Genomic DNA, 27,697 nt, shown 5'->3' with positions numbered 1-27,697 from the left:
GTAAAGGGCCCTATTTTTGTGCCCAGCATGGAATGTAGCAGACTTGAGTCCTTTTATAATGGCGTTTCTTCATTTGCATTAAAATAAAGGAGAGTCGGAAGCGCACGCCGTGCTTGACGTCACGGAAGCAAATTGACCCGCCGGGCTCCGGGAGATGAGATTGGCACACGCGTAGCGCGTTTATACACGCAAACCACAAATTGTGTTAAACCACCTGCCACCACTTGATAGACCTGGTTTTACGAAGTCTAAAGTCTCATCGAGATTTCATCATGCACGTCTATCAAATTCACAAACATGCTAAACTAAAATGGAGATGCACCCATTTATAGACCAGACGGCACCTGTCTACAAAAATACAACCCACTCGAACTGAAATAGATCTTTAAAAAGATACATAAAGACAACCGTCAACAATTCTGCCCACTTCCGTCTCATCGAAGCAGATGGGTTCACTTCCCCTCCGGGCCTCGCGTTCTCAAATTGTAAACACTTGTGGAACCTTAGGCACTTTGGATAAAAGCCGTGTCTGAATGACAAATGGGCCGTCCAACAGTCGGATGACTTTAGGCGGAAAAGCCTCTCAAAAAGGTTCCGTTTAGCACCCGCCCTGGGAAAGGGCTGCACCGTGGGTTGCTCCACTGAGCGATGAGTAAAGGGATCCCAAAGTTGTTGTCATCCCTCAAATCCTGCAGGACGGACTTAACGGCCGAGCCGTGCTTGAGCGCAATCTCGGGAGTCGGGCTCTTTGGCCTCCTTGCTCATTTATGAATTTGCCCCAAACGCTCTTTACACGGCACACTGTGGACTTTGGATCGATTAACCAGTGCCCCGTGTTGCTCCTTCGGTCTCTATGGGCTTTTTTTTTTTTTTTTTCAACTGACGTTTTTCTATCCTTTGCTTCTTTTGTGAGTGGAAAATCAGCCTCACTGCATTACACCCCCCCCCCCCCCGCCGACCCCCTTCCTCCTATCAATAAATAATGTGAGTAATAGGGACGCGCGAGTACCATTAAAGATGTCAAGCCGATAAGTCAAGGTATCGGTAGCAAGGCTATTTTAGTTAATGAAAACTAAAGAAAAAACTAAAATAAAAATAAAATACAACAATTTCGTAAACGAAATAAAATAAAAACAAAAATGCTTTTTAAAAAAATGAAAACTAACTATAATTATAAAAAATGTGATTTTAAGTATATTTATTTCAATATTAACCGACATAAACCGTTTGAAAGTGTGTCACACGGAAGTAATGTTTTCATTTTACGATAAAGGGTTAAATACTGTGCACAAGTAATACACATTAAAAATAAATAAATAAATAGAAAAACCAAAACTAATGCTGAAACTAACTAAAACAAAATCCAAGCATTTTTTTTAAAAAACTAAAACTAATTAAAACTAACATAACCACCCTGAAAACTAATCAAAACTATTTATTATTTAATTTAAATAACAAAATGAAATTTAAAAAAAAAATGAAAAGAAACTATACTAACCCTGAGATTCGGTAGTATACTCGAAATGGCGGCCGATACTGGTCTTGAGGCTGTTTTATGATCAGAAATTAGAAAATAAATTAGTAGAATAGAAAATTACCATTATTTATTATTTGCCTTATTTTTTTAACTCATTCACTGCCATTGACGGCTATTGATGTCAAAAATTCAATTGAACTATTTCTGTTAGTTTAACATTTTTTCAAGTTTTGTTAACAAGAGTATGAAAACCTAGGATTTTTTTTATTGTACATTTAGAACAGATATCAAATGTATGATTAATCGTGAGTTAACTATTGAAGTTATGCGAATACAATTAAAAAATGTTAATCACCTTATGCGATTTTTTTTTTAAATAGAAAATATTTAAAAATTAGCAGCGTCAGGTGATATTTTTTATTGTAATTAATTGTATGACTTCACGAGTTAACTTGCGATTAATCACAAATTTGATATCTGTTCTAAATGTACAATAAATAAATAAAAATCCTAGGTTTTCATACTCTTGTTAACAAAAGTGTAAAAAAAAATAACTAATAGAAATAGGTCAAATAAATATTTGACGTATATAACCGTCAATGGCAGTGAATGAGTTAAAAACGTGTACATTTCTGTTGGGAACTTTCACCGGTTCTTTTATCTTTAATGCTCGCTATCATAATAACAACAACAACCAGGAAACTGCGTATTCTCAGTTGAACTATTTACGGGATGCCAGAAAGATCGAGTGCACACCTGCGGAGCCTTTTCTGCTAGATGCGGAAGAAGGTCTAATCTGTTCAAAACGGTTTCTACTCTTATGCGGTCTTGGCCGCTCAGTGGAAATGTGAAAATGTGTGTGACCTGATGGTCTTAACTGTTTGACCTGCGGGGGGGGGCAGGTATACGGTAGATGACGGCCCGTGTAGATGAATGCACCGAAAGCCGAGTAATGAGATTTGTAATGTGCGTTTCTTTCATTCAGATGAGGGATTGAGGGAGAGAAGAGAAGGATTAGCCCAGTATTATCACACTCCGCCCGGGGGAGAGGGACGTGAAAGGAGAAGCGGGGGTTATAAAAAGAGGACAAGAGCGGCTTTGGTCCGGTGTCGGCTATAATCCTGCCCGCATACAGAGGCAATCATCGGCCAGGTGCAAACATGACGAGCGATGAACGCATCCGGTCAGCTTTTCAAGACCGCCGCATGATATACAGCAAAATGTCAGCTTTTAGTCAAAGTTCTCCCTGGCGGAGGTAATAAAACGGTCAATTAACTCCTTTCCTGTGCATGTCGGGTACATCGAGTGTGTGATTACAGTCATCGTAATGCACACAGTAGGCGCGCAACACAAATGGATTTATAATGTGTGTTGTGAAGCTCTAAGTGACATTCGATTGCTTGTTGTATTATTTACACGGAAGCCTGCGCCATTGCGCTCCGTGGCGTTGGGAAAGATAATAACCGCATTTGCCGCCAAAATGCACATCAATCATTTGCCTGATTTGATTTTTGATAAGTTTAAACTAGTGTTCTTTTTAGTTGGGGTGGGGGAGGGGTTAGTTTGCTTTCGTGGGGGGGGGTCACCAAGGAAAAGGTCAAGTGCAAAGAAACCCATAAGTATGAGAGGCCTGTGAGCACACGCGCGTATACACGCTAGCTCATTAGCTGGACTAATTGATTGATGAACATCCACATCCCCGGCTCAGATTGATCTGACTCGGGTTCCCAATATTTGTAAAGCCTCTGGTTGCGCTCGCGTTTAATTGCCCGGGCAGAGGCTTTGGTGGGATCAGCGCGGGGGAGTAAAATGTGTTGTTTGCGCTTTGATGGCAGACGTGTACCTTCGGTGTTAAGAAGTTAGGAAGTGACTCTTTGTTGTTGTTTTTCCTGTTTATTGATATGTTCCAAACGCCTCCACAGTAGGGAAACATTTGTGCTGTCAAAGTTAAAGCAAAAAAAAAAAAAAATGATCGCATTAATCATGAATTAACACAGATTAATCGCACTATTAATTTGACCATAGATGATCCTTAAGCGGATCATTTTAAAAATTCATTTTAACTATTTCTATTTCAACATTTTTTTCCCCACTTTTAAGAAAAATATAAAAACCTAGATTTTTTTTTTAATATATTAGAACAGATATAAAATCGTGAGTTAACTAGTGAAGTCATGCGATTAATTCCGTTTAAAAATTGTAATCGCCTGACGCCCCTAATTTTTAATATTTTTTTCTTAAAAAAATAAAAATACAATAAAAAATTAAAAAGTTTTTTTTTTTTTTTTTAAAGAAAAGGTTATTAAAAATTAGGGGCATCGGGTGATTAAAATTTGTAATCGTAATTAATCGCATTACTTCACTAGTTAACTCACGATTAATCACAAATTTTATATCTGTTCTAAATGTACAAAAAAAATATCTAGGTTTTCATACTCTTGTTAACGAAAATGGAAAAACATGTTAAACTAATAAGAATAGTTCAAATATTTTTTTTTACGTCTATAGCTGTCAATGGCAGTGAATGAGTTAAATTATGCAAGTAACTAATTGATTAGAAAAAGAGGAGGATGAGCGTGTGCAGTGGATCCAAAAATGTTGAAGACGTCTTTCATAACATTAATTGTCAAAAGAATTAACAGATAACCGGTGCTCTTCAAATTTGGCGGGTAAAAAAATGTTGATAAAAAAGCCTTTTTAATTAAGCGATTAATCAAAATTCTAAGATTTGATTAATCTGATAAAAAAATAATAATTGTTTGTCTCTAGTAAAAATCCACTTGAAAGAGATAAAAACATAAAACAGAATTGCACATTTTAGATTTGAAGTCTGCTCGCTCATTGCTAACACATAATGCGAAACACCATTGACAGGCTAATAGAAATTAGCATCATTGTTATGGTAAATATAAACCTGGATTCCCTGTTATCAAAAATTTTTATTCTCCCATCATTTGCACCTTTAGGAGAGCCTCCGGTAGGATTCCGCGACGTCCTGCTGCGCGACGGTCCGGAGGGCTTCGCCAAGGCCGTGCGTGCCCACCAGGGCCTCTTGCTGATGGACACCACCTTCAGAGATGCGCACCAGTCCCTGCTGGCCACCAGGGTGCGCACCCACGACTTGAAGAAGATCTCGCCCTTTGTCAGTCATAACTTCAACAACCTTTTTAGCTTGGAGAACTGGGGAGGTAGGTCACATGATAGCACAGGATGGAATTATTTGCAGCAACTGCTGCATTTATTTTTTAACTCATTCACTGCCATTGACGGCTATATACGTCAAAATTTTATTTGAACTATTTATATTAGTTAATTTTTTTCCCCACTTTTGTTTTTTTTATTGTACATTTAGAACAGATAAAATTTGTGATTAATCGTGAGTTAACTAGTGAAGTCATGCGATTAATTACGATTACAATTTTTATCGCCTGATGCCCCCTAATTTTTTAATAATCTTTTTCTTTTCTTTAAATTTTGATTTAGAAGATTAAAAATTTTCCGATTAATCACAAGTTTTATATCTGTTCTAAAAAAAAATGTATAGGTTGTCATACTCTTATTAACAAAAGTGGAAAAAAATGTTAAACTAATAGAAATAGTTCAAATGAATTTTTGACGTCTATAGCCGTCAATGGCAGTGAATTGAGTTCATGTCTGAGAAGCAATAAAAAAAAGGGCAAAATGTGAAACAGCTGATGAGTCAGCAAGGTTTTCTCTCCATGCGCTGTCCGATGTAGGGCGCGGAGGTGTCAATCAATGGCGAGGTGACGGTTTGTCATCTTGACACATTGTCTCGGCGCCGTGCTCTGGGTATCGTATTTGGCGTCACGTGTGCCAGCCGCTCGCAGGCACAATGAATCATTGGGCAGATTAAGCCGCGAAAGCCCTTTGAGGATTAGTCCCTTCCTGATTTAGCGTTTCTCCCAACACCGCGGAGGATATAATACTTTTCATTTGGCTCTCATAACGTATGGCTACGCTCGTCACATGCCACGCTACCATTCGAACCGTTATCAGATCAAGCAGATCCAGTTATCATGTGTGAACTTTTCAACATGAATGCCAATTGTTAGCGAAAATGCCACTTCCCAGTAAAGCGCGGCGTTTGGGATGAACTCCTTGGCTCAGCATCATTCCATATCGGAGTCCGGCGAGCTGACGTCGGCTGAAATCCAACTCGGGCGGCGCGGTAAACAATTGATAAAGCGGAGGCTGCTGGCGGGGGCTTTCCTTGTCTTCCCAGAGCGCCGGCGACTCACTCCGTTTCCAAACGCACACTGCAAATGAGATTTAAGGGTGACAGTGTTGGATCAGCACAAACCCACAAACCCGCGGCTTCAATATTTCTGGCTTATATGATAAATGTCTAATCCACGGCGGGAAATGAGAGATTGCTATCGTCTTTTTTTTTTTTCCTCCCTTCTCGTCCCTCTTCAATGGAGAAAATGTCACACAAGCGGCCTTAACTCGTTCACTGCCATTGACGGCTATAGACGTCAAAAATGTATTTGAGCTATTTCTACTAGCTTAACTTTTGTTCCCACTTTTGTTAAGAAGAGTATGAAAACCTTGAAAAAAATATTGTACATTTAGAATAGATATAAAAAATATATATATTAATCGTGAGTTAACTATTGAAGTCAAACAATTAATTACAATTAAAAAAAATTAATCGCCTGACGCGATTAACTATTTTTTATTAGTTTAACATGTTTTTCCATTTTTGTTAACAAGAGTATGAAAACCTAGATTTTTTTTTTTTTGTACATTTAGAACAGATATAAAATTTGTGATTAATCGTGAGTTAGGTCATGCGATTAATTACGATTACAAATTTTAATCACCCGATGGCCCTAATTTTTAATAACCTTTTCTTTAAAAAAAACAAAACAAAAAAAAACCTTTTTATTTTCTTATTGTATTCTTGTATTTTTTATTGTATTCTTATTTTTTTAAGAAAAAATTAGGGGCGTCGGGCAAGTACAATTTTTAATCGTAATTAATCACATGACTTCACTAGTTAACTCACGATTAATCGCAAATTTTATATCTGTTCTAAATGTACAATAAAAAAAAATCTAGGTTTCACATGGGCCTGTTTGATCTCTTATACTCTGCTGCCACCTGCTGGCCGTTTCTGTAATAACTACCGTTCTTTGCAGTTCAGAGGCTGCATCAAAGCCTTCTGTATTAAATTATAAAGTAAATAAAGTAAATTTCCTTTTGTTAACAAAAGTGAAAAAATAGAATAGAAATAGTTCAAATGAATTTTTGACGTCTAAAACCGTCAATGGCAGTGAATGAGTTTAAGATGGCAAAGTGTTGGAATGAAAACGGAATGTGTTCGTATCCTTACATATTACTTGCTATCACGTTAAGTGAGATGTCAAGCCGGTCACACTTAATGTCAATGTGTGTGTGTGTGTGTGTTTACACGCAGGTGCCACCTTTGACGTGGCCTTGCGCTTCCTGTCCGAGTGCCCGTGGAAGCGATTGCAGGAGTTGAGGGCTTTGATCCCGAATGTCCCGTTCCAGATGCTGCTGAGGGGGGCCAACGCCGTGGGCTACACCAACTACCCCGACAACGCCGTCTTCAAGTGAGTGACGACGCCGGGTGTGTGTGTGTGTGTGTGCGTGTGTTCTGCACGGCCACTCCATTAGGGACATCTGCGAGAGACGGTATTCAAGTCGTACGGTATAATCTGACTGATTCATTGGAGATTCAAATTTTTTTTTTTAACTGTATCATACTGAGAGCATTGAGAGTTTTCAGTGAAAAAATGTGTCATGTGTTTTAACTCATTCTCTGCCATTGACGGCTATAGACGTCAAAAATTAATTTTAACTATTTCTATTAGTTTAACATTTTTTCCCATTTCTGCTAACAAGAGTATGAAAACCTTTTTTTTTTTTTTATTGTACATTTAGAGCAGATATCAAATTTGTGATTAATCGTGAGTTAACTAGTGAATGCAATTAATTATGATTAAAAAATTAATAGCCTGACGCCCCTAATTTTTAATAATCTTTTTGTTTTTTAAAGAAAAGATTATTAAAAACAAAAAAAAATAACAGTAGAGAAATTTACATCTCAAAAGAAACCTTTTTTTAATTTTTATTTCAGACATTGGATTTTTAAAAATGGCCAATGCCGATATGCACCATAACCATAAGGTGCACTTAGAAAACTTTAATTTGATCCAAAATTGGCATTACGCCTCGTAATCCGGAGTGTGCTATGTTTTGATAGTCGACGATCGTCTTGAACTCAAATCACTTTCGATTATGTTCACATTTTCTCTCATACACATCTATTTGCGAGCACTGGAATTAAAACTACTTCCTGTTTCTGTATCTAAGAATCATGGGAAATTGCAGTACTACTTGCCTAAAAATGCTGCCATGGCTGGTTCGACCCAATGCAAACTGATATTTCCAATGTTGCAATGTGGGACCGGGGGCCGAGCAAAAAAAGCTTGGATGAATGTGAATGCACTGAACTTGTCAAGAAGGTGAAAATGTTAGATTGATGGATTTTATTGTGACAACGTGAAAAATGTGAGCCAGTAAATTGTTACTTAAAAATACTTTGCGGTCTTCTGTCTATCTTACACGCATCTGTTTGCCTAAATTCCACTACACACGCTCTTCACCAAACTACATGACACACCAGTGTAACGCTTTTGAGGGCCCATAAATAATAAATGTCATATCTGCCTGGAGCCCTTTTCCCAAATAGATTGATTAGTCACCTCCCTGTCGCGGGTGACTCATGCCTGCACATGCACACACACTTGAAGGTGTAAGACCCCCTCCACGCACACACACTGGGCGCAGATAAATTAGTTGTGGCTTTATGACTAATATGGCAGCCCACACACACACACACGCACACATACAAGTTTGTTTTACTATCTTTGTGGGGCCATCTCATTGACATGATGCATTTCCTAGCCCCTCCCCCTAACCCCAACCATCAAAAATGACTGCCTCACCCCATTCCTTACCCTAACCTCAACCGTAACCCAATTCAAACCTAAACTCTTAAAACCAAGACTTGACCCTCAAAAAGAGGTCTAAACTTGTGGGGACCAGCAAAATGGCCCCACAAGTCTGTGAAATCCCCATATATTGCCTCCCTCACACACACACACACACACGCACACATGTTGGGTTTACATATCTAGTGGTGTCATCTCATTGACATGATGCATTTCCTAGCCCCTCCCCCTAACCCCAACCATCAAAAATGATTGCCTACCCCCATTCCTTACCCTAACCTCAACCATAACCCAATTCAAACCTAAACTCTAAAACCAAGTCTTGACCCTCAAAAAGAGGTCTAAACTTGTGGGGCCCAGCAAAATGGCCCCACAAGTCTGTGAAATCCCGATTTATTGCCTCCCTCACACACACACACACACACACACACACACGCACACATGTTGGGTTTACATGTCTAGTGGGGTCATCTCATTGACATGATGCATTTCCTAGCCCCTCCCCCTAACCCCAACCATCAAAATTGATTGCCTACCCTCATTCCTTACCCTAACCTCAACCATAACCCAATTCAAACCTAAACTCTAAAACCAAGTTTTGATCCTCAAAAGGAGGTCTAAACTTGTGGGGACCAGCAAAATGGCCCCACAAGTCCGTGAAATCCCGATATATTGCCTCCCTCCCTCACACACACACACACACGCACACATGTTGGGTTTACATGTCTAGTGGGGTCATCTCATTGACATGATGCATTTCCTAGCCCCTCCCCCTAAACCCCAACCATCAAAAATGATTGCCTACCCTCATTCCTTACCCTAACCTCAACCATAACCCAATTCAAACCTTAACTCTAAAACCAAGTTTTGATCCTCAAAAGGAGGTCTAAACTTGTGGGGGCCAGCAAAATGGCCCCACAAGTCTGTGAAATCCCGATATATTGCCTCCCTCACACACACATACACACACACACACACACACACACACGTTGGGTTTACATGTCTAGTGGGGTCATCTCATTGACATAATGCATTTCCTAGCCCCTCCCCCTAACCCCAACCATCAAAAATGATTGCCTACCCCCATTCCTTACCCTAACCTCAACCGTAACCCAATTCAAACCTTAACTCTAAAACCAAGTTTTGATCCTCAAAAAGAGGTCTAAACTTGTGGGGCCCAGCAAGATGGCCCCACAACTCCGTGAAATCCCGATATATTGCCCCCCTCACGCACACACATCACACGCACACACACACACACGTTTGTTTTACTATCTTTGTGGGGCCATCTAAGTGACATAATGCATTTCCAAGCCCCTCCCCCTTACCCCAACCATCAAAAATGATTGCCTACCCTCATTCCTTACCCTAACCTCAACCATAACCCAATTCGAACCTAAACTCTAAAACCAAGTTTTGATCCTCAAAAGGAGATCTAAATGTGTGGGGACCACCAAAATGTCCCCACAAGGACACGTGGTCCCCACAATGATAGTAAAAAAAAAAAAAAAAGCGAAAACGGTCCCCATGATGTGCTATAAACCGCCGCGCGCACCTGCCCTGCCCTCTGTAATAATTTTGTGGCTGCCCCTCCCTCTGCATTTTGACTATTCATCCCTTCTCTTATCCTTCATTTTTATGCTTCCATTCATCTCTCATCTCTCCATTGAAAACGAGCACCATCACGATTAATGCCTTTGATCCGTTTGCCTCCGCCCCCCCCCCCTCCTTTTTTTTTTTTTTTACGCCGTCTCTCTCGACAGTTTTCTTTTTAGTGCTGCAGGCTGCTTGTGAAATGGCCCAAAGCGGCGCCATCGACACGACGGAATCAAAGTGTAATTCCAAGCCGTCTAATTGATTTCAAGTGCGTTTCATCGGGTCACGCTACAAGTTCTCCGATGCTAATGCGAGGATCTTTCGTGTCGCTTCAGGACAGAGGAGAGGGAGGCGGGAAAGCGGGCGGGCGAGCGAGAATAAGAACAACAAAATTTAGGAGGTGTTTGTGTTGCGGTGTGTAAACACTGGACAACAGCGGCTGATAATAATCCCCTTGTGGCTCGCCGCTAAGTGTTTGTGGAGCGGGAAAACGGCTCTTGTGCAAATGTTGTGTCGGAGCAGCTGCAGTCGGGTGCTGACCAACCTGATTAGGATTGCCAGGTAGCGCAATAAAGGCAAGGATTCCCCACTCAGGCTTTTCATGGACGGATTTGAACAGCTTATCCCGACTCGCACGTGCGGCGTTATCGGTGACAACGCCGATTCATTTTTTTTTTTTTGTGTGTGTAAGCGACAAATCTTTGTTGTGTTACTTTAAATCACGGCTGTCAAACTTATTTTCATTGCGGGCTACGTCAAAGTTATTGGGGCCCTCGGGGGACCGGTTATACGGAAAATCGGTCAGAATGTCACAGTAAGCCGAAAGGGATGATTTTTTTGGGGGGGGTCAGGCTTCGGTTCACGCAGGAACCGATTTAACGACATTTGGAGTGGAAAATAATCTTCTTTTCAGGAAAGTGCAACAGCAATAGTTGTCTTCTTTTGGTGCCAATTAACTTCATAACATCCGCTCATCTACAGTTCACGTTGGTGTTTGTAGGTTAGCTTATGTGCAGAACACATTTTATTTATTTATTGAAAACGGGATTAAAAAATCCTGGAAAAACGGGAAAAAATCCAAAATGTAAAAAAAAAAAAATCTTTTAATTTAATATTGGAATAAATATATATTTTTTTGTGGATTTGGAAAGAAATGCAGGACAAGACATTTTCACTGAAGCAACCCCTTCACAGAATATTGTGTTCTATTGCTATAAAAACATACCAAAATAAAAATTAAGAGTCTCTTTCATCAGGAAAAAAACGTATATTGCTATCTGTTTCCGTTTTGCAGCAATTAGCGTTAGAAAATAGCTAAGTTTCATCATTATTCACAAATCTGTCCGCCCTGATTGATTTCTTATACTCTACTGCCACCTGTTGGCCCTTTTTGTAACAACTACCATTGCTTCATGCATTCTCTTCAGTTCAGAGTCCGCATCAAAGTGTTCTGTATGTTCTAGCGTTTAAAAAAAAAAAAAAAAAAACGTATTTCTACGTTTTTGGGATCAAATGAGTTAAGTGTTTTAATAAATAAAAAAAAATTGAGTGAGTCGGTTTTGTGAAAAAGTTAGTGATAGACCGACATGTCTTTTTAGGACTGACACCGATTATTCAGAGTAAGGTATCTGATAACCGATATTTGGAGCCAATCTTCATTTGCAGTAAAAGAGAAAATATTTGTGTCAAAATTAAAATCTTCACTTTGTTGATGATTTCTACAGTAGTTTTCCAAAATTTCAACAGAAGTGAAATATTAAAACTTTCACTTAATTTTGTTTTAAAAATTGCATGGTTCCCAGTGTCAGTAAAGTGAAAATTTAAAAAATATATATATACATAAAAAGTTCCCTGAAGTTAATCCACTTTAAATTTCATCGGAGCAGTGAACGCTTGCGAACGTGACGAATTTTGGTTGCAAAGATGATGATGATGAAGTGAAAACTGCTTTTACAAACCCCAAATTTGCTACGTTCACAAGCATTCGTCACCCAGTGACATACGAGCTATATCGGCCTTCCGATTTGTTAAAAAATAAAAAAAAATAATTAAAAAATATATAAATAAATAGTTGATGCCGATATTCATCAAAAATCCAAATATCGGCGGCAATAATCATCGGTCTATCCCTAGAAAAATGGGACATCTGTAACCGATTAATTGCATTTCCATTCATTTGAATAGGAAGAAATGACTTGAGTCGTGGAACCAATTAAATGTATTGACCAGCGGCCGCATCCGGCCCCCGGGCCTTGAGTTTGATACCAGTCTGTCTCTCGTCAGATTCTGCGAGGTGGCCAAAGAGAACGGCATGGACGTCTTCCGCGTTTTCGATTCCCTCAACTACTTGCCCAACATGCTGCTGGGCATGGAGGCCGCCGGGTCGGCGGGGGGCGTGGTGGAGGCCGCCATCTCGTACACGGGCGACGTGTCGGACCCCATGAGGCAGAAGTACTCCCTCAGCTACTACTTGGAGCTAGCAGAGGAGCTGGTCAAAGCCGGAACGCACATCCTATGCATCAAGGTGAGGGAGTGGAACCCGCGCTTAACTCTTTGACTGCCAGACGTTTTCAGAAAAGGGATGCCGTGGGTGCCAGCCGATTTAAGCATTTTGACTGATCTTTCAAGGTCCACAGAAAATTATGTGTTTGGACTATGGAAACACACATACTACCAAATGAAAGATTGGACTCTCATCTTTCATCAGAAAAAAAAGTTTGTTTCTACCTTATTCCGTTTTTCAGTAATCAACAATAGAAAATGGGTTAGTTTCACCTCTGTTTTGAAACAAACGTCTTTTAACGTCTTTGGCACTCCTCCCTAGGATTTTACTAAACGTTATTTAACATTTTTGGCAGTCAAAGAGTTATGATACCGTTCTGAGATTCGTCTGAACAAAAGAGTTTGCATATTTTTGTATTCCAGGATATGGCCGGCCTGCTCAAACCCGAGTCCAGCAAGCTCCTCATAGGAGCTCTGAGGGAGCGTTTCCCGCACGTGCCCATCCACGTGCACACGCACGACACGGCCGGCGCGGGCGTGGCCGCCATGCTGGCGTGTGCGGAGGCCGGAGCTGACGTTGTGGACGTGGCGGTGAGTGTGACTGCGCTGACCTATATAGTTATTAGGAAGGAGGGAAGGAGCCGGCAATCCAAACACAGCCTGCGTCGCCTTCTGTGCTCCTTCCGTCTCCACCAAAAAGGCGCCGTCGCGTCATCCCATTAACATGAACAAATACGATTTTTCCGATGTTTGCATAGTGAGGTATGAAAACATTCTCAAAACCATTCATTGAAGCAGGAAGCTGCTGTTTGCAATTTGGGCCTCGGAACATTTCAATAGTACCCCCCCTAGCCCCCCCACCCCCCGTGCATGCTGATTCTACTTCACAATGGAAGAAAGTAAAGTTCATTATTTGCATTGCCTGGCTGGGTACATTTTTCAGGGATGAATTTGTGGCTTGGGATAAAATCATTTTGTTGTGTTTTTTGACAACAAAAAAACTGAGCAAAGGGTTAAGGCTGCTACGTTAGCATACCATGCTAAGTAGCCAACTAGCAGCTAACTAAAAGGTAGCGCTCTGTGTTAAATATGTTAATGATTTACAGTTAAGAATGTTTTTTTTTCTTCTAGTGCTGTCAAAGTTAAAGCGTTAACTGATTAATTAATCACTCAAAAAATATCACCATTAATCATAAATTAAAGCAGATTAATTAATTTTTACCATAGATTATCCTTTAGCGTGACAGCGGATGGTTACATAGATTATTTGTTCATGTCAAAATATTGGGGTCATTTTTTTCCCCCCCATTTTAAATTATGCAAGTAATTAACTGATTAGAAAAAGAGAGAAAAAGCCTTTTTTTTTTGTTGAGCGATTAATCGTGATTAATCAAAATTCTAAAATGTGATTAATCTTATTAAAAAATTTTTATCGTTTGTCAGCTTTACTCCGCCCCCCTTTTTTTCCCCTTTATACCAAAGTCTCAACCCCACTAGTTTCCGTTACACCCTTCTTTATTGAAAAAAATATTTATTTATTTTCAAATTCAGGACAAGTTGACCCATTTCCATGCATCTTAACCAAGTGGTCCTTTAGTTTTGCTAGATAACTAGATGTGCTGGACTAGAAGTGCATTGCAAATCATGCAGTTAGGACGCTGACTCCCGTCACTCCATTTTTATAGAGCACTTTAAACTAGTGCTGTTTTCTTAAGCTGGGATAGCAGATACCATGAAAACAGCAGAGGGCTCAGAATTGAACCCTGTGGAACACCATACGCTCCCTTATACATCTGAATTCATATTGCACATATTCGTCCAATCACTTTTTTGCTTGACATGGTATGAAGGGATTACAATAATAAAGAAATCACACGACGTACCATCACAGCAGCCACAAGTCGACTACCGAGTGCACCAAATTCCCTGCAGCGATGTAGCGTGATCGCCTGCAGCCAATGTTGGCCAAACGAGGCGTATCATCACAAATCATTTGAGTCGGGTGTGTATTTTGACCTGAGCCCCTGGGGTTTGATCGAACCCAGGTTAACTCATTCACTGCCATTGACGGCTATAGACGTCAAAAAATAATTTGACCTATTCATATTAGTTTCACATTTTTTTCCACTTTTGTTAACAAGAGTATGAAAACCTAGAAAAAAAATATTGTACATTTAGAACAGATATTAAGTTTGTGATTAATCGTGAGTTAACTATTGAAGTCATGCGATTAATTACAATTAAAAAATTTAATCGCCTGACGCCCCTAATTTTTTATATTTTCTTGAAAAAAAAAAAGATTATTAAAAAATGTCTAGGTTTTCATACTCTTGTTAACAAACGTGGGAAAACATTTTTAAACTAACAGAAATAGTTCAAATGAATTTTGGACGTTTATAGCCGTCAATGGCAGCGAATGAGTTAAGAAGCACCGATTTCTACTTTTGTCTCTGTCTTCTCCTCGGGACCGGCAGGTTGACTCGATGGCCGGCATGACGTCGCAACCCAGCATGGGAGCAATGGTCGCCTGCGCCAAAGGGACCAAGTTGGACACCGGTAAGCATGTTTTCCGTCCCGCAAAAAGGACAAGTGCAGGCGTGCCTAATGTTCCGGCCGCCGAGGCGGAATAAAAGCCAGCGCGTTATAGAAGATGTAAATCTTTGCGGGTTGTTATTAATGGTGCGCAACATGTCCAGGCGAGCAGTGATTTGCGTTTTGAGAGTGTCCTTCCCCACACGCTCGGGAAAACAAACAATCAATAAATGACAGCGTGTTTCTTATTGAAGTCGCAGACACAGCGGCGCGTCGGGCTCGCTGATATTCGGCCAATTATGCGGGGAAGGGATCGAGGAGGAGGAGGAGGGAGCCGGAGCCAAACGGTGATCAATAAATAAAGACGTCGGCTGGCTTCGTTAATGAAATGATTTGAAGTTGTGCCTGGAAAGACCCCAAAAAAATGGCGCCATGTTACACTTTGTCCGGCGCAATTGCGAGCCAGCTATGCCGACACTCCCGGGATGCAGCTAAGCTTTGAAAACTCTGCTGGCGTGGTTGCTTTAGAGTGCCTCATTGTTGGCCATGAGTAAGCGCACTTGGAACTGCATGGTGGTTGGATGTTTGTATTATTTACATAATTTATTTATTCATTTTAAGTCTGACTTGACAGCTAATGTGTGGACTGGAGCTTTTGGGCTAGGGTAGCCGCTTTAGAGTGCGTCGTTGTTGGCCGTGAGTAAGCGCACTCAGAAGAGCAAAGTTTGTCATTTTTTGTATTTTGTATTTTTTAAGTTTAGCTTGACAGCCAATGTGTGGACTGGAGCTTTGGGCTGGAGTCACTGCTTTAGAGTGCCTCGTTGACAGCTGAGAGAAAAAAAATTGTTACAATTAAAAAAAAAAGTACTTTTGTAAAATTGTCAAATATTTCTTATTTACAATAAATCAATTGACAAATTACGGTATGAGATATGAATATAAACAAATACATTTGAATTAACAAATGGGGAAAAAAACGATTTTTACTGGACTCTCAGGCAGGATTAAAGTAACCGAGTGGGCCCCGATACTTTGCCCACTTTTTACAACAAAAAAAAAAGTCTTCAGTCTCTGTGGCTCATTATCATTCAGAAGCAAGTTTCTTTTATCACATTCCATAAGGAAAGACTTTGAAAATTCTGTCAAACCCGTCACCTTGTGTGCTCCGTTCTCCTTTTGAAGGCCCGCCGCCTCTCGTCTTTTCATTCTCGCCAAACAGCGCGGCCTTGAATGCTTCAGAATGTTCGGCAACGTTCCTGACCTTAGACTGTTTTCATCGCCCCCCGTCCCCCGCATGCCCCCGCATACCCCCCACCCCCAGCCCCCTTTTTCATTCCATCATGGCTCCCAAGTAATAATGAGTGGTTTGCTGCGTGCTCTGCTTCCTCTTTCACGTCGTCTCTCCATCCTCCTCCTCCTCGTCCTCAGTGGCATAGCAATTAACAGCACTTTACATGCACATTTCGCCAGCCACCCCCTTTGGCAAGCACCATCATCACTATTTGTTTGTGGTGAAAAGTGACTGTTAATCCATTTGTCTCCGCGTTCAATCGCTGGCACACTCGGGGGATGACATATTTACTTGGCAGAGCGTCCATTTTGTTGCTCTTTCTTACTTGGTGTGAAGATGATTTCATTAATGGCAGCTGCCGAAGACTGACAGATTTTGAACAGTGCACACACAACAACACAACACATGGTTTAGGGATGATGTGAATATGCAAAAAAATAATAATAAAAGACACACAAAGGCAAATTGAGGACAAGGGGAATAAAAATAAATTGGTATTAAAAACATTTTTTTAAAGTGAATGCGTACACATACAAACCAATTACTCCATTGTCACACCCAGAGGTGGCAAATCCAGGTTCAGAAAGTAAAAACCCTGCCACAGTTTGGCTTTAGCCCCAGGTACTAGCTAGCTAGCTCCCATGGTGCTCGTTTACCTGCTAGGGAGCTAGCTAACCAGCACCTGGGGCTAAAGCCAAACTGTGGGATGCTAGCTCCGTAGCTAGCTCCTATGGTGCTCGTTTACCTGCTGGGGAGCTAGCTAACCAGCACCTGGGGCTAAAGCCAAACTGTGGGATGTTAACTCCCTAGCTAGCTCCGATGGTGCTCGTTTACCTGCTGGGGAGCTAGCTAACTAGCACCTGGGGCTAATACCAAACTGTGGGATGTTAACTCCCTAGCTAGCTCCCATGATGCTAGTTTACCTGCTAGGGAGCTAGTTAACTAGCACCTGGAGCTAAAGCCAAACTGTGGGATGCTAGCTCCCTAGCTGAGCTCCCATGGTGCTCGTTTACCTGCTGGGGAGCTAGTTAACCAGCACCTGGGGCTAAAGCCAAACTGTGGGAGGCTAGCTCCCTAGCTAGCTCCCATGGTGCTCGTTTACCTACTAGGGAGCTAGCTAACCAGCACCTGGGGCTAAAGCCAAACTGTGGGATGCTAGCTCCCTAGCTAGCTCCCATGGTGCTTGTTTACCTGCTGGGGAGCTAGCTAACTAGCACCTGGGGCTAAAGCCAAACTGTGGGATGCTAGCTCCCTAGCTGAGCTCCCATGGTGCTCGTTTACCTGCTGGGGAGCTAGTTAACCAACACCTGGGGCTAAAGCCAAACTGTGGGATTCTAGCTCCCTAGCTAGCTCCCATGATGCTCGTTTACCTGCTAGGGAACTAGCTAACTAGCACCTGGGGCTAATACCAAACTGTGGGATGTTAACTCCCTAGCTAGCTCCCACGGTGCTAGTTTACCTGCTAGGGAGCTAGTTAACTAGCACCTGGGGCTAAAGCCAAACTGTGGAATGCTAGCTCCCTAGCTAGCTCCCATGGTGCTCGTTTACCTGCTAGGGAGCTAGCTAGCTAGCTAGCATCAATGGTTAAAGCCAAACTGTGGCAGGGTTTTTACTTTCTGGACCTGGATTTTCCACCTCTGCTCCCACATTAGCTTTGGGCCAATAAAAAGCTCTGATATGATTATCATCACAGAAATCTGACATCATCAAATTGATAGTCACATGCCGTACAATTTCGTTTGAACATAATCGAGAATTATACTGTTCTATTTTTTTAAAGAAATTAGGAGCCCCCAGTTATATTAGAAGAATAAAGTTGTACCTCGTTGACCTCTGACTTAAATATCATAATATTATGACATTAGCTTTGATTCTAAATAACTGGGGGGGGGATAGAGGGGTAGCTGTTGAAAGTGTTGACATACCCTGTAGTCTTTTTTGTTTTCACCTCTGTCTGTCATTCAGCAGTTTTCCCCACAAAAATCTCGTGGAAGCTCGTGTGCACAAACGACGCATATATCGACACCGCTGTGACTGATGTGCGCGCCGCGTCGCCACCATGATGGATGCGCGGCGGAGTTTAACCGAGCGAACAGACAAACAAAGGCGCCGACTTCTACCTCCGGCTCCGTCATTGAACATTTAATGCGCCGTTAAGCTTTTAGACACAAGTCTAATTAATTCCGCCTTGAGTCAGGCTTCATAATGATACTAAAAAGTGTCTGTTTGCCCGCTGGAACGCTTTTGAAGCCGTTTTTGTGCGTCGTCAGGGATCGCTCTGGAGAAGGTGTTTGACTACAGCGAGTACTGGGAAGTGGCTCGAGGCCTCTACGCTCCGTTCGACTGCACGGCCACCATGAAGTCCGGCAACGCCGACGTCTACGAGAACGAGATACCCGGAGGGCAGTACACCAACCTCCACTTCCAGGTACCCCGCGGCTATTCTTGTCTACTCGCCGTCCCCCTTCTTTCTTTCTTTTTTTTCAAGCTCAATGAAGCGAAATGGCGTTTTAGTCTCACAGCTGACCTGTGAAATTGAGATGATGTAAACACGGACCTCGCTGTATGCCTGTAGGTCCAACCATGACAGTCTAATAATAGAGCTCCTTTTCCACCAGAAGTCATGCCGGCGTGTCACACAAACTACAGAAAACGTGTTTGCCCGCTTCAGAGCGGTTATTTCTCGCCACGGCCGCACAATCTAATGAGATCTTTGCAGATCATTCCTGGTTTTAACAGAATTTCCGCCATCATATTGAGTGTTGACCTTAGAAGGTCAGACGAGCTTTTAGAACAGCAATTCTCAAAGTGTACTTACTGGCGCTTCAATAGTTAACTCGCGATTAATCAAAAAAATGATATCTGTTCTTTTTTCTTTTTTTTTCCTGGAGAGCTCAGTATTGTTCATTCGGTAATTTTACCGATTTCACATGTCATCATCATTGCTCTCTTTTTTTCTTTTTTCTTTTTCTTTTTTTTTTGTATGTGCGTGCGTGCGAGTGTGTGTATTCATTAGTTCACCTAAAACCTATTTAAAAAATCCCATACCGTTCACCTAAACCGAACACTTCCAGCCAGAGTCGTGAGGCCGTCAGGAGACCCGAGGAAGGACCAAAGAAAGGAAAGTGAAATCCAGTGAAATTTTATATCTGTTCTAAATGAACAATTAAAAAAAAAAATCTAGGTTTTCATACTCTTGTTAGCAAAAGTGGAAAAAATGTGAATGAGATCATGTGGCCATTCCTTGTAAGTAGGCGAAAAGCGTTAGAACAGAAGTTGACCCAGAATTTCCAAGTAACCATCTCGCTCACGCTCTTGTTGTTGTTGTTGTTGTGTGACTGCAGGCGCACAGTATGGGCCTGGGGAATAAGTTCAAGGAGGTGAAGAAGGCCTACACGGAAGCCAACAAGCTACTGGGAGACCTCATTAAGGTGAGACGGCGAGATGAAACACGGCCGACATCACAGAGGCGCATTTTCACGTTGCCTTCCTTCCCGCAAGTCGCAAAGAAATGAACGTCCACCTCCTTCGTCAAGCTGACCTCGTTATCGTGTCGTCCATCGCAGTGTTGGTTCCGTTGCACGGAGGACACACTTAAATGAACTCGTTCACTGCCATTGACGACTATAAACGTAAAAAAAATTAATGTGAGCTATTTCTGTTAGTTTAACATTTTTTCATTTCATTTGATTTTTTAATGAAAACTTAATAAAATTAATTGTTCATTTATAACAGATATAAAACAATATATTAATCGTGAGTCAACTATTGAAGTCATGCGATTAATCTGACAACCCTTATTTTTAATTATATATTTTTTATTAGGGGCGTCAGGTGATTAAAATTTTTAATTGTAATTAGTCGGTTGACATCACTAGTTAACTAACGATTACTCAAATTTTTTATATCTGTTCTAAATTTACAATAAAAAAAATTCTAGGTTTTTATACTCTTAGCAAAAGCGGGAAAAAAAGGTTAAACTAATAGAAATAGTAAAAATACATTTTTGACGTAAGATGAAGATGAAATGTTAATTAATAAATAACTTTACCTTTGCGTCCCTTAGCTCGAGGCTAACACATAGTGGGAAACGCCATTGATGGGCTAACGGATAGCATTGCTAATTGCCTCCCGTTTCAATCGGCAAACATTCGTCTTGTCTTCTCTCTTCGGTTTTGCTTCTTCCAACTTGTGCACATATTTGTCTGTATTAGCTCGCTGTCTCTCTGTCAGCTTGCTTGTGGAATTAGAGGCTACGCGCAGACGTTTCCAACTTGAGCACTGCAGGTCTGCACGGCCGCCCGTCAGTCTTCCACCCCCCCCCCCCCCCTTTCTTCACTCCATCATCCTCTGCCGCTCGTGCTCCGCCTCCATTTTGCTCGCCACTCAGACGTCATTTTGATTCGACTCTGGGCTCGTATCTCTCATCTGCGCCTCGCTCTCCCGGTGTCTCGTTATCGCTTCTGTCTGCCGTCTCCTCCTCCGGTGACAGGTACCATTCTTCACCGCTGCCGCTCACCGGCCCGGCTCCCTTGACGCTGTAAAAGTGAGAGAGTTGTTTATGTGCTCGCTCGTAGACACGCAGAGGTGTGAGAAAGATGAGCAAAACCCTCAAGACGGGGTTTTTAGGAGGAGGGAGAGGAAGCGTGGAGGTATTAAGAACAGGAACGGAAACACCTAGCAGGTGCTTTAAGGTACAAGGAGGACATGCATGAAAGGAAATGCATGAAAATACAAATACTAGGGTTCGACCGGCCTTCAAATATCGACCTAATTTCGGATTATTTTCTCCTTAAAACATTATCGAAGAAAGCCGCCGTTTCCCATGCTGTGAAAGTACCCTGAATCCACCATTTTGCTTGCGTAGCATTAGCAGCTAGCAAGTGTGTAGCGTATGTTACTCTGGTTATTTTGTTGTCCCTAAGTGTCCTTTAAGCTGTTTAATAACACCTCAGTTGGAATGAACTGTAAAACTAATCACACAACGTTAAGAATCAGATCCACTGTATGTTTTTATACAAAACATGGCTAGCCTAGCGCTAATGCTGAAAGCGAAGGGAGGATCCCATTCAAATGCTAACAGCAAGTTAGCATTGACTTAGCTTAGTGTTTCTCCTTCAAATAACGAATATTCACACACAAATGCTGTGGGAACACATACCCACAGATGAGATAACACTACACAAAGGCACACATTCTTTCCAATGTGTGGAAAATTTGTTTTGTTTTTTAAATAAAATTGAATTGCAACTTTCTTCTGTACGCCATGGATGCACGGCACCACACTGCCCCCAAGAGGCCAAAACGCAAAGGATCACTCAGTATTTGTTCTTACTGTTTTTTTCCGACGATATTACTTAAATTTATTCTATTCTTTTTTCGGTTTCTTATTTATTTATTTTGTCATTGTTGTTTGAAGTTATGTTTACAGTTGATATTTCAAGGAATCAAAGACTTTCTTTTCTCAAAATTCAAGGATGCAAACATCCAAAGATTTTTTTATTTTTTTTGTCACACATTTCCACGTGACATGGCACGAAATAGAAATTCAATCCCCGAGGTCCCATTAGCTGAATGCTTTACTGTACAGCAGATGTAAACAAGTAAGAATGTTTTTATTATTGACACATAAATCTATACAATAACCTTGTATACTTCATGGAATTTGTTGATAAGGTCATACTATGGCTTTCAAAGCAGAGAATCTTAATAGCGAAAGTTTGTGCGTAAGTGACGCCCGTTGAAAAGGAATTGGGGGGAGGGCGTATATATTTTTAAATAAACTGCAGATTAACCGGTAATTGGTATTTTTTTCTGACAAAAATCGGCATCGGCCTCAAAAAATGCATATCGGTCGGGCCCTAACAAATACAGCCCAATTATCAACCATGACTGCAAAAGATGGTGATATTGAATGAAATAGGTCTCCGAGGGAAGAAAGTGTTTTAGTGTGATGACAAATGCTGCTAGTAAAGAAAGTCATGATTCTTCAAGGCGCATGAGAAAACAAAAGGCAATGGGCTTTTTACTTTGCAATAAATAAGCAAAGATTGGCCTTAGGAAATGCTGATAACAACGTTGGAGAAAGTGAGTCACGTTGCAGTCTTCTTTAAGTTTTTTTTTTTTACTTTTGGGACTCGCTTAATGGCCGCTCTGAAGATTGTAGACGTCGTTCGCGTTCCCTCAAGCGTTCCTGTAAACAAGCGTTAAAAAAAAAAAAAGTTAAAAAAAAAAAAAAAACTATCAATGAGCTTTGATAACAACACTTGAATGCTGGTGTCTCATTACAGCAAGTACGAATATATTCCTCTCGCAAAAGCTGCTCGATTGTCCTCCGCAACGTATGCCGCTGATCTTGGCGCCGCTCGTGCAAATGAGCTCCCGTTAGCATCATGATCCGCCGTCATAAATAATCAACGGGCATATGCGATTTTAATGAGCGTTTTGCTTGTGGAGTGCACGTTGCGGATTCTCCGCCGAGTACTCAAAAGTGTGTGCGCGTCCTTCAGGTGACGCCGTCCTCCAAGATCGTGGGGGACCTGGCCCAGTTCATGGTCCAGAACAACCTGAGCCGCGCCGAGGTGGAGGAGAGGGCCGACGAGCTGTCCTTCCCTTTGTCTGTGGTGGAGTTCCTGCAGGGCTACGTTGGGATACCGCACGGAGGATTCCCGGAGCCCTTTAGATCCAAGGTAATCACACCTCTTCCGTAAAAAAAAACAAAAAAAAACACACATGATCTATAGCGAACTATGTAGGGGTGTAATTAAGTCAATAGTTAACTCACGATTAATTGCACATTTTTTTATCTGTTCTAGATGTACAATTAAATGTACAATAAAGTTTTCATACTCTCGTTAACTAATTTCCTCCTAAAACACATAACAGGTGCTGTTTAAATTTAAAAAATGCTGATTAAAAAATTAAGTGATTAATCGGGATGAATCAAAATTCTAAAATGTGATTACTCTGATTAAAAATGTAATCGTTTCATAGCTCTAGTTAAAATTAAAAAGATGTACTGTACCGTAAAATACGAGTAAGATATTGATTTTTGTTGGTCAATTTTCTGCCACTAGATGGCATTATTGCAAGACATTGATAGCTCAGTGCATTTTTTATATCTTTAACATGAAGTAACTTGTGAAATTCAGCAAATTTTTAAAATTGTGAAATACAACTTGACCCCAGTCTCTCGAATAAATATGTGCATTATTTATTAATGTCATTATTTATTAAATTAATTTATTACTGCTAAATGTCAGCGTAAACATGGCTTTCCAAGTAAGGGGTGGTTATTAACTCATTCACTGCCATTCAAAAATTATTTTTAACTATTTCTATTATTAAAATGTTTTCCTCTTTTGTTAACAAGAGTATGAAAACCTAGAAAAAGTTTTTTTTGTACATTTAGTACAGATATAGATATAAAATTTGTGATTAATAATGAGTTAACTATTGAAGTCAGTCATAAAAAAATTAATCGCCTGATGACCTAATTTTTAATAATCTTTTCTTTTTTTTATAAATAATCTTTTTTCCAAAAAGAAAATATTATTAAAAATTAGGGCGTCAGGCGATTAAAAATTGTAATTGTAATTAATCGCATGACTTCAATAGTTAACTCATGATTAATCATAAATGTTATATCTGGTCTAAATGTACAATATTTCCCCCCCCCCCCCTAGGTTTTCATACTCTTGTTTAAAAAAAAGTGGGGGGAAAATGTTAAACTAATAGAAATAGTTGAAATGAATTTTTGACGTCTATAGCCGTCAATGGCACTGAATGAGTTAAAAAAAAAATAGTGGTGTTGAAGGAACTTTAAATTAACTCAACATATCCACCCATAAAAACACTTTTTGCTGTAACCCCCACTCTAAAAAAAATTTGCTTAGTTTAGTAAGCATCTTTGGTTTGCCGCGGCACACACGCGGGTGATATCATCCGCTGCGTGTGCTCAAGCTGCGGGCGTTTTCTGCACGCCAAGCACGGAACATGTCATGTTTCTTTAATGGCGCCTAAAATAGTTAGCGAGCGGTCATTCGCAGGTTACGTCACATGACATCAGGCCAGCAATTTTGGCTTTTTATCCCCCCCCATGCAAATACACCCCCTAAAAAGAGGAAAGTGGCCCCTGGTGTTTTGTTCCTTACGTTCACGTCTTTCAGCTCATTGATGATGAGCGTGGGAGTGCGCCGTTTAATAATTGGAAAGCGAGAGAGCAAACAAGCTTTGTCTTCATTTGTTCAAGCGACCTCCCGAGGACGCGGGGACTTCAACGGCGCGGCCATCTTTGAAGTGTCGTTGAGTCAGCTGCCGTCGGACCGCCGAAGCGGCGTGACTAATAGCTTCGCGCCGCACCTCGAGCTTCGGCGAGGCCCGCAAATGTGCTGATGTATTTTTGGCAACGTGGATCCAGAAATGTTTTGGATGAGTTTGTTGCCTTTTTTTTTTTTTTTCTTCATATGTGGAGTAATGGATAGTCGTCTGCCTCTTCGGAAGTCAACGGCAGGTTAAAGCTTTTACGGAAAGGCGAAAAATCCACTGTGAACTTTACTAGCTCTTAACACACAGAGCTCTTCACAGTTGTGCGAAACCCACGAGGGCTCTCCTTTTGACACGCTGCAAAAAAACACGTCTGCTTAAGATGACATAAAAATACACTTGTTTTTAGTGTAGATTTACTAGAAACAAGTGAAACGATCTGCCAGTGCAGTAAGATAATTATACTAACTTAGATTTCTTGAAAAGAGAAAAATGTGTAGATCTATCTCATTCACTGCCATTGACGGCTATAGACGTCAAAAATTTATTTGAACTATTTCTATTAGTTTAACATTTTTTTTCCACTTTTGTTAACAAGAGTATGAAAACCTAGATTTTTTTTATTGTATATTCAGAACAGATATAAAATTGTGAGTTAACTAGTGATTAATTACGATGACAAATTTTCGCCTGACGCCCTTAATTTTTTTATATATATATATTTGTTTTTTAAGAAAATATTATTTTTTTTAATTAGGGGCGTAGGGTGATAAATTTTTTTACTTGTAATTAATCGCATGACTTTAATAGTTAACTTAATAACAATTTAATAAAATAAAAAAATCTGTTCTAAATGTGGAATAAAAAAAATTCTAGGTTTTCATACCTTTAACAAGTCAAAATAAAAATGTTAAACTAATAGAAATTGTTCAAATGAATTTTTGACGTCTATAGTGGCAGTTAATGGGTTAATCTTAAAATAAGCTTTGAACACTTTTATTTTAAGCAACAAATCAAGGAAATTAAATCTTAAAATAAGATATAAACAAAGGTTAAATGGCCTTATTTCAAGTAAATTAAATCTAAAATAAAAATAAAATAAAAAGAAGAAGCTTAAAACACTACTGAAACAGAGAATGAAGTGTCGATTTTTATTTCTACTTTAAATTGATTGTCAAGCAGGGAGATAGCTGGCACCATTTTTAATTGCATACGTAAAAATAACTTGCATTAACAGCATTTTAGCTTATTGTGCATAAAAAATAACCGATTTTAAGATTTACAAACTAAGTAGGAAATAAAAGACAAATAATCTTGAAACAAGATTGATCTGGCTTCAGCCGTAAATGAAAACAACCGGGACCCGCACTCTCCTCCTTGTCCAGGTACTCAAGTCCCTCCCTCGCGTGGAGGGTCGCCCCGGCGCCTCGCTGCCACCCATGGACTTCAAGTCCCTGGAGGCGGGGCTACGGGCAGCGCACGACGACGACATCACGCCCGAAGACATCATGTCGGCCGCCATGTACCCCAAAGTCTTCCAGGAATTCAAAGAATTCACCGGTGGGTTTCAAATTTGCAATTGAAATTCAGTCCGTTGCACAATTTGCAGTGGTGTCCAAACTATGGCTGGGGGGGCCATTTGTGGCCCGCCATCCATTTTTAAGCATATACTAAAAAATGACGTCTTCTACGAACAAGTTTGTTTTATACACTCTAAAAAGAGCAGGAACTAAAGTAACCCAATTATGGATCAATTCGACCCAAATTATGGGTTGTTTTATAGCAAAGGAGCCCATTTTTGACCCAAGTAAAGGATCTGACCAATATTTATGAGTTGTTGACTCAAAATTGGGTCAAATTGACCCAAAAAGAGGATCCGTCCATTTTTGACCCATAGTTGGGTTATTTTTGACCCAACTGTATCCTGTAGAGCGTTTCGAAATATGCAAAGATGAAAATGAACTATTTATTTCATAACGCTTTGCGATTCAATCCAAAAATATTGACCTTATACAAAGGTAGCAGTAAAAAAAAAAAAATATATATATATTTTTGAAACAAAGGGCTACTACCAGTTCCATACACACTTCTGAAATAACGCGCTCAAATTAACTTTATGTTCTGATGTTATTGCTAATAATGAATAATTTTCATGTTTACGAAGGCAATGTTTGTAAACGATTTTCGTTTTCGGTTTTCAAATGATCACGTCTGCAACTTTCCTAGAAAATGACAATGTCCCTTTACTGGTGAGCTATTTTTTTTAGAACAGGCCAGGTCCTTAGGGGCTTACCTGGTGCCAATTAAATAAAAATACATTTAAAAATTGAAATTGTGACACACACACATAATACGTACACGCACACACAGTATATACATATATATGTAATATGATGTTATTGTGCTGCAGCCAACTTTGGCCCAGTGGACTGTCTCAGCACCAGGCTCTTCCTGGATGGACCAAAGATCGCTGAGGAGTTTGAGGTAACTGTTTTATTTATTTATTTTTTTGGGCACACTGTGAAGCCGCTTGTTAAATTTGAATTTGTCAGCATCGCCACTGACCTTGAGAGGAAGTGACTGGGATTGTTTGTTATTATTTATAACAAGTGGTTCATGAGTAGTTTGACAAGTGTGAGCAGGCTGATAAATGACTGGCTGCAGAAAGTGTCGCATACTTTTCATGTGTCGAGCTCAATTGACTTTGGAGTCGCTCAAGTGCCTTTCATCAGCAAGCAAGCAGCTCCCCGCGGAAGAAGAAAGGGAACCGTTTTTTTTTTCCTTATTCCTCCTCATGTTACCGACTAGTTCATGTCTTCATTCCAATAAGGCAGTCATCCATCTTTCATTGCCTTTTTTTTTTGTAGAGATAGACCGATACGCTTTTTTCAGGGCCGATACCGAATAGCGGTAGTCATGTTTGAAGACAATTATTCATTTGCAGAAAAAAAAAAGAGAAGTTTTTAGTTATAAAAACTTGCGGGCTAACTGTTAGCCAGCACATTACTCCCAAATAGCTGTTAATTCGTGATC

The 27,697-nt window shown here is 40.4% G+C and overlaps 1 protein-coding gene across 1 annotated transcript in view; it reads left to right on the top strand.

Annotated features, from left to right (window-relative positions):
• LOC144034485 (pyruvate carboxylase, mitochondrial-like) overlaps positions 1 to 27,697 on the top strand; it is a 174,177-nt gene that overhangs the window by 138,121 nt on the left and 8,359 nt on the right. The window contains exons 15-24 of the mRNA XM_077543263.1: positions 4,444 to 4,665; positions 6,918 to 7,074; positions 12,358 to 12,598; positions 13,000 to 13,167; positions 15,051 to 15,132; positions 18,670 to 18,827; positions 19,744 to 19,830; positions 22,909 to 23,088; positions 26,050 to 26,224; positions 27,075 to 27,148. Of these exons, the coding sequence (XP_077399389.1) occupies positions 4,444 to 4,665; positions 6,918 to 7,074; positions 12,358 to 12,598; positions 13,000 to 13,167; positions 15,051 to 15,132; positions 18,670 to 18,827; positions 19,744 to 19,830; positions 22,909 to 23,088; positions 26,050 to 26,224; positions 27,075 to 27,148 (1,544 nt within the window). The remainder of the gene's footprint in view (positions 1 to 4,443; positions 4,666 to 6,917; positions 7,075 to 12,357; positions 12,599 to 12,999; positions 13,168 to 15,050; positions 15,133 to 18,669; positions 18,828 to 19,743; positions 19,831 to 22,908; positions 23,089 to 26,049; positions 26,225 to 27,074; positions 27,149 to 27,697) is intronic.

The sequence above is a fragment of the Vanacampus margaritifer genome, chromosome 15 (assembly GCF_051991255.1).
Source record: "Vanacampus margaritifer isolate UIUO_Vmar chromosome 15, RoL_Vmar_1.0, whole genome shotgun sequence".
NCBI classification, from domain to species: Eukaryota; Metazoa; Chordata; class Actinopteri; order Syngnathiformes; family Syngnathidae; genus Vanacampus; species Vanacampus margaritifer.
The sequence above is the reverse complement of the archived record's forward strand: the minus strand, read 5'-3'. Positions and strand labels throughout refer to the sequence as shown.